The 7,921-nt window shown below is 51.5% G+C and overlaps 1 protein-coding gene across 1 annotated transcript; it reads right to left on the bottom strand.

The window, feature by feature from the left end:
• Positions 1 to 257: 257 nt before the first annotated feature.
• tex261 (testis expressed 261) lies at positions 258 to 3,679 on the bottom strand. Its single transcript, XM_086105490.1, has 6 exons — positions 3,472 to 3,679; positions 2,937 to 3,016; positions 2,705 to 2,858; positions 2,554 to 2,621; positions 1,673 to 1,775; positions 258 to 907 (listed from the first exon to the last, which is right to left on the bottom strand). Exons 1-6 carry the CDS (start codon positions 3,539 to 3,541, stop codon positions 792 to 794), a joined length of 591 nt encoding a protein of 196 aa, XP_085961616.1. The 5' UTR covers positions 3,542 to 3,679; the 3' UTR covers positions 258 to 791.
• Between the last annotated feature and the right edge of the window lie 4,242 nt (positions 3,680 to 7,921).

Genomic DNA, 7,921 nt, shown 5'->3' on the forward strand with positions numbered 1-7,921 from the left:
CAGGCGTGTCGCCTTGATTCTACTCTGCCCATGACGCGGATGACTCCGAGAATCATCTTTGACACTCATAATGCGCCACGCCAGTTTTAAGAGTCCCGACGCAGCCCCAGTTCCTAAAATATAGCCAAGCGCGTCCGCGGTCCGAAAATTGGCCGGCCGAGTGCCCCGCCCCCTGCAAACGAGACATCAGACAAACATTCGGACACGGAAAGGGAGCGATACGCACAAGCGTCAAAGAGTGCACCGAGTCCAACTCCTCAGGGCAGTCAAAAATGATTTTACTCCAATTGCCTGCGGTAATTTGCGAGCAGCTTCTCTCACCAAAGTTTCCCCTTGACATCCTTGTGATGCTCAAATCGGGGTGGGAAAACGCGGCGGTCGAAGACAGTCCGGCCGAGGGGACGGCGGGCGGTTCCGTGGAGCGTCTGGGCAGCCGCCGCTTCGGAATGGCAGCCATTTGAATACGTGCCGAAACCGCCCGACGACTCCCTGGCGTTTGAGAAATATTCATCCGCCAATGCGAGCGCAGCGGGCAACCCGGGGGCGAGACTTCGAGTGGCGCCTGGCAAAAATCCCACTTGAAGGAGACGCTCCGATGCGGCAGGTCGTGTGTGTGTGTGTGTGGGGGGGGGGGGCGCCGACGACGATGTCTTCGGATCATAAGCTGGCGCGGCGGGAGGCGCCGCACACGTCGCCGGTCCCTCCTCTTTCCCCTCGAACCACAGTTACATTGGAATTCCCACAGTCGTGCCTACCCATGCGACCCCCCCGACCCCCCAGAGTCTGGTACCTCAGTACATTTTCTGCCTGGTGGGCAGCACAGCCTCCTTGAGGAAGGAGAACACCAGGAGGATGCCCGAGCGCTTCCCCCGCTTGCCCTTGGTGAAGTAATTGGACACCACGTCATCTAAAACAAACAAACAAACCAACTCAACAAGACAAAATCCAAGGGAGTGACACATTCATCCAACATCGATGGCGCACCTCCGCAGAGCTCGCTTTGCCTGACCACTTTGCCAACTTTTATCTTTGGCATGGATGGCGACTGCGCCAAACACTCTGGCGCTCCGCAAAGTACAGCGCGAGGCCGCCGCTATTCCAGATGCGCGCCTCCAATGGGGAGAAATGTGGCACGTGGTGCGGACGGACGGACAGAGGGAGCCAGCGTGGCTTTCTTTGCCGAAATGTACATCCAGAAGTTTTCCGATCCGCTTTCTCCTCACAGGGGTCACTGGAACCTATCCCGGCTGTCTTGGGGCAGTAGGCGGGGGACACCCTGAACCGGTGGCCAGCCCCTCGCAGGGCACACGGAGACCAACAAGCATTCGCGCTCGCACTCAAGGACTATTTTGAGTGTTCCATTCACCTGAAGAAAAACAAGGCTCCTCTTCCCATCGCTTTAAATAAGCTAAAGGTGGGGATCCCTACACGCTATAAATAGAAACGACCCCCCCTGGCCCCGAAAAGGAATACACGTGTATGGATAATCTTATTTGCGGGGTAAAAGCTGAAGCCCACCGAATGGATTCAGTGCGGCTTCTCATGTCAATACGCCATTGATGGATTTTTGTAGTCAACAACAAGCGAGTGACCACTTTTCAACACGACTTCATCATAGCTCAAGCCGCGGCGGCCCCGTCGGAAAGAGCCGCGCGAGCGCTAAATCACTCACCTCCTTGCTGCACGGTGGACGGAAGCACGTTTTCGCCCGCCGACAGCGACACGAAAAAGGCAAAGGGGATCACCCAGAGGCAGATGGTGAAATACGCCAGCACCTGAACAACAAGCAAATGCCACACAAAAACATGCTCAAAGCAAATCGAACAACGAAATGACACAACCGTGGTTAAAACAACAAAAAAACAAAGGCAAAATCATCCAAATACTAGTGTGTCGGGGGTTCTCTCTTCCTGCTTTTTCATTTCAGTGTGTCCAAGATATAATGATCCCTTCGCTATTTCGCGCTTCGTTTATCGCGGCTTCAGTGCATCGTGGATTTTTTTTTTTAAGTCCGCAAAAGGTCTGCGAGAAGCAGCGAAAGTCAGCAAAACAACAGCGAGTCACATAGAGCAACATATACTACATGTAGATGTTGACTGCATTTTGTTTTTCATAAACGAACCTAACTTATCCATGTTTAAATCTATTAGTATAGAGCATCAAGTCATGTTAATTACTTCAAAATTTACTTCTACATGCATGTATACCATTAAAATTGGCCTTATAAATATTATGTACATGTACCTATATGGAGGGGGGGGGGTCGCTACTTCGCGGATTTTCATTTATCTTTGGAATGAGCGCCCCCCTCACCACCCATCTTCCAAACTCGTCTTGAGTCATTTTTGTTCTTCAGCTTCGGACGCAGCATGAGACTAGATTTGGAGTTTGACCATTTTCGCGCTTTCAGCTGTCGGCGTTATTCACAATTCATTTGGCGTTTTCTCATTTGCTGTCGTGTGAGAGATTTTTGGCCCCTGTAACAGCACTTTGAAGACAGCGGCGGTTGTTTGAACGCGCTGCAGAAATACACTTGAGTTGAGTTGAAGTTACCTCTGAGAAAGGATAATACTCCTGCGCAAAGAACTGGAAGGCCATGTAGTGGTTGACCACCACCAACACTGCGGAGCGAAAGGGAGAAGGGCTAAGACGGGCGCAGCACGGAGCGGCGGCCGGCAAGTCGAGGGCCCGGCACGAGGCGTACCGCAGGACAGGATGAAGTTGGGCGAGCTCAGGAGGATGTACGGGAACGTCCGCAGTAGGCCAAAGTAGACCAAGTTGGTGAAGAGGCCCACCGCCATCATCAAGGTCGGGAAGCCTTCAAAGACGTACAGACCGGCCAGCACCCCCGTCGAGAACTGCACAAAGCGACCGAGACGTGAGAAGCCCTCCCACCCGCACGCCGTCGAGCGCGCGCCTCTTGACCGCTGTCTTACCAGGATCATGTACTTTATTATTCGACTGGTGGCCACCGTGTACTCTTCTATCAGTTCCGCCAAGTAGTATAGGCCAGCAGCTGGAACAAGGTGGGGGGTTTGGGGGGGGCAGGGTTAAGGTACTGTCATGCCTTCACATATGGAAAAGGAGAGCCATGCAGCATTTTGTCACTAAAAGATTGAAAGTGTGGATGTTTTTGAGATTGATTTCAATTATTTGTCTTGATCAGGTCAAAGCATACATGATCAATCTAACCGCATTGGATTCAATTGTTCATACAACTGTGTTTTCACAAAACACACCAGGTTAGATCAAGAACTTTCTACTACTTGTGGGATTCCCCCCCCCCCTTTTTTGTAGCTCCGATTTGAAATCTATCTGAAGCTAGTCCTGAAACTTTCACGACGTGTCTCACACTTAGTCAAGGTAACAACCCGTGCGCTCAGAGGTCAACACCGTTTTTCTTTTCCACTTTGCTTCAGCTTCGCCGAGGCAAACGCGGCTAACATTCGCGGCTTCTTCGCTAGCACGTACCGATGGCGAGAGTGACGAAGGACACTTGGAGCATCAGCGACAGCCAGCTCAGCAAATAAATAAACCACATCGCTCCGCATGAGAAAGGGCGCGTTAAATGAAAATAAATAAAGGAGGAAGGATACGAAGAGCTTGTTAGCTGCTAACTTAGCAATGCCAACAGGCACCGCAGTTCCGGTCCGAGTCTCTCTCTTTTCTCTCTATCTTTTCTCTGTCTCTCTCTCGCTCTCTCTCTCTCTCTCTCTCTGACGACAACGTTGGGTCGAGGGGCACCCGCGGAGCCTTTTCTTTTTCCTGCAGCGCCACCTGTCGCTGGAGGACAACAGCGTTCTTCCGTGTTCTGTGCGGTACAATCCAATGATGCTCATTCACGAACGTCTGGTAAACGTTGTGTAAGCTTTTGTTAAATTGTTCATTATTAAAATGTTATGTTTGAACATTAAAGTATTGTCTTTGATATTAAAGTTACCTAAATTATATTCTCTTTAATAATTTCTTAACCATGTTTATGTGGAGAGCGTCTGATTGGCTAAAGGAAACAGGAAGTGTTTTAGTCGCCAGAAAAAGGAGTTGTTCTCGAACGTGTTGCGGTGCGGACGTCTTTTTTCCCTTTTAATAGAACTGCATTCAAAGGATTCCATCTCTCCTTTTGTCAAATTTTAAAGTAGAGCTATCCACTAAAAACAACGAACCGTTGTACGGGACTTTTACAATTTGTATGAATTGTTCAAATGTGACATAGCACTGTTCATTTACTTAAATTCCAATGTCAAATTTAATCTATCAACCTCTCTCTCTCTTAAAAAACGGCCAAATTATTCTTCCATGAATTAAGGCCGAGCAATTATATTGTGCTCAAGGTCGGTCACGTTAAAACAAACAAACAAAATGGTCCAGGAGTTATGAGGTCAAAATGATCACATTAAAAAACAGAATACTATGTATTTGTTTGTTTTGGCATATCTTTGTGTTCATCCTTTCTACCAGTCCATCCATTATCCGAACCGCTTTAGCCTCACTGCCGGAGCCTATCCCAGCTGTTTTTGGACAATTTAGACTGATCACTAAACCTACCGTGCATGTTTTTGGAATGTGTGAGGAAACCCGGAGAAACCCCACGCAGGCACGGGGAGACCATGCAAACTCCACGGTGGGAAGGCCGGGGCCTGGAATCGAAGCCGTGACCTCTGCACTGCGAGGCTGATGTGCTCGCCCGTTAAAATGTTGAGAATGTGTTTTTTTCAACGTATTTTTACTCTTATTTATTATTTTGTCCTTGACATCACCGCTTAATTGGATAAGTACATTTTAGTCAACTAATTTCAGGAAGGAATAAGAGTTTAATAAATACAAAACTCAACAACACACAACAACAAGCGAGTCGCTTCGAGCAACCCAACGCCGTGTCTCATACGGTCAGAAAATAAATCGTATTCTCAAAGTTGTCTTTTATTATGTCGTTCGGTTGGGTCTTGGTCAGGTGGTAGAAGCGAACACGGCTAGCCAAAGCTCTCCAGAATGAGCATTGACTTGCAACCGTTACTGTCATTATAGCAACATGAAATTGGCATTCAAATCAAATGCAACTGTTTGGGGGGGGGCAAGGGGGGGGGTTGTGTTTTCAAATAGGACACGATGAATAAAATAATCTAAAAGAATCTAAGCGAAGCCGCCGTCCACCCCAGCACGCAGCCGAAGACGCGTCATCGTCCTTCTCGCCGATGTCAGTCAGCGTCCGCGAATCAATTCTCGCCTCACGAGCAGAGCCACGGGCACAGCGGAAGCGTTCCTCGTGACTTTTGCTTCCAAAAGCCGACACCTCGGTGGAGGAAAATACTAAAAAATGAATGCGAGAGTGGCGACGCGGAGCTTGCCGTCGATCGCGCGAAAAAAAGCGAGCCCGAAATGGAAAACACTGTCAAGAGGCCGAGGTGACGACGGAGGCGAAGGTGCCACTGCGGCTTTTAGACAATGGCAGAGAGCGTTGATGGATCTGCGCGCTGAGGCGGCGTGCGCCGCGAGGTGCGAAAACAAATCCGTGCCAATCCTCCCCGGGACCAAGCGCGTCAATCTCTTACCTCGGCCGAGAGCCTAAATGGGCTCGCTCCGCCGGTTCCGAGCTCGAAGAGGCCGCGACACCTCGGCAGAGACGCCCGCTGCCGCTGCCTCTTTTTTTTTTTCACGCCCCCCCCTCCAAGTCGCGCTTGAAAGCGGGAGACGAACATTAGCCATGCACGCGCCGCCGCCTTTGCTCGCTTCGGGCCTCGCACGCAACAAGTGTGCGTCTGAAATGCTTCTCTCTCCGCCGCAATGGGAAATGGGACGCCCCCCCCCCCCTCCCGCCACCAGGGCGGAACACTTCATCCGCATCAAATCTGCCAAATATGCCATTTTCAAAGGCTTCGATTCGAGAAGGGGTGGTGGAGAAACGGCTCGGTTGTCGACTTTAGTTTTGTCTTCTCAGCGCTAGTTTGCGTCGGTGCGGTGTTCACAGGTGCCGTCCGCGTTTTTCCACAACGTTTTGGATCACAAAGCCACGCGCGGCCTTTTTATCTTCTGCGATATTGTTGTCATCGAAACGTGCGACTTTCTGAATTGGCTTTGCGCCACGTGCACTCGCTTTGTCAAGTGAAGAGTTTTTACTCTCATTCTGATTATTTTTTTTGGGGGGGGGTGCCCCCCGCACCCCCCCCCCCAAAAATCAGTGTTGAGTTGGCGCAACCAGAACGAAAGCATTTGAATGCGCCTTCCCCGTCGGCGTCCTCTCCAATTCGGCGGAGAATGCTTGACCCACAAATCTGGTGCAGGCGTTGGGGCTGGACAGGGGATCCCAAGTCCGACCCATTCGTTACTTCTGGGAGCTAATCTTGTATTATTAATTATCATTTTGAGCATCATATTATTTCATGTTTAGAATACCGAAATGTTTGGCTGTTGAAGTAAGAGAAGCAGGAAGTGATTTTAGTCACGGGGAGTGTCGTGTTCGGTGCAGACGTCTTTTTTCCCTTTTAATAAAACTGCATTTGAAGGATTCGATCTCTCCTTTTGCCGCTCGTAAAGTAGAGCTAAACACTAAAAACAACGAAACCCTCAACTTACACTTGCCACGCACCGCTGCGGCGTGACCGCCAAGAACATTTTGCGACAAAGACGTCCCCAGAGACCTTTCTTTTCACGTCGCGCCGGCCAAGCGGGACAAGGACGCCAAAAGGACAAAGAAAAGGTTTCCGCCGATGGCCGCCCGCACCTTTTCCCTCCCCAAACACGGCAAAACAGACCAACTGCAGCGCACCCATAGCCATTCGAGGGTGGGGGTGGTGCGTGTGTGTGTGTGTGTTGGGGGGGGGGGGGACGTCCGCCACAAAGAGCCGAGGGGACGCGGTGGTGGGTCGGGGGCAGGTATCGGGACATCGCGGGCCGGGCGGGCTCAATGCGAGGCGGCGAGCACAAAGGCCACAATGGACGCGCGAAGGTGTCAGCCCAAGAAGACACGACGTGTCGGCCGCCCATTGTCGCCGCTGGCCGCTAATGACGCTCGCCCAGGAAGCGCCTTCATTAGGGCCGCCGCGCCCGCGACAGGGACCGGGGCGGCGTCGCATCGACACTCGAAAACACACACACACACACACACACACACACACACACACACACACACACACACACACACACACACACACACACAACACAAACACGACGTCCATTTGTGGAGGGGCTTCAAGCTGCTTGTCTTTTTCTTTTTTCATTTTGAAACAACTTTTGCGCCATTCACCTTGGCGCCACAAAAGCGTGCAAGAAAGTCGTTTGCCGAGGAGCTTTTCCTTGCTCGTTCAAGTTGGGCGGACAATACGACCGCTTTCTTCTTCGTTGTCAAATGCGGCCAAACGGAAAAGAGTGAGTTGAATTGCCCGACTTCAAATTGGTGCAAAGTTTACCGCCTTTGAAATTTGGAGTTTGCCCAACTGTTTTTCTTGTTTTTTTTCCCCTCCCCTACGGCGCAGCCGTTAGCGTCGTTGCCGATGGCGTGGGGGTCCACCTGCCGGACTTGCGGGCGAGCAACGTGGGACCGGGTTCCCATTCGGGGACAGAGTGGATGCGGACGTGAATGGTGGTCGGTCTCTGGAGGTGCCCACGACCGGTTCAGGGTGTCGTCGGCCCGCCGCCCAAAGTCAGCTGCGAGAGCGAAGGACATCTTTCTACATCAAAGGCGCAGGCATCCCCCCCCCCCCCACCCACACCCCGTGTCGTGGTTTGACTCTGTCTGTGTTTTTTGGGTTTGGTTCGAGCAGCGGCCGGAGCAGAGGGCGCCCCCGCGTTCCTGTTCCCGGTCCACTATTTAAGGAGTGCCGAGATGCCGGGCCTCCGTCGCATTGCGGACCTCGCTCGCCGTTCGGTGATATTTTCCACACCTCTCGCCCAAATCCCCCGTACGCCGTCTCACGACATCCTTTCC

Source organism: Hippocampus guttulatus, chromosome 2, assembly GCF_054856545.1.
Source record: "Hippocampus guttulatus isolate MCC_2025c chromosome 2, RoL_Hgut_1.0, whole genome shotgun sequence".
NCBI lineage: Eukaryota > Metazoa > Chordata > Actinopteri > Syngnathiformes > Syngnathidae > Hippocampus > Hippocampus guttulatus.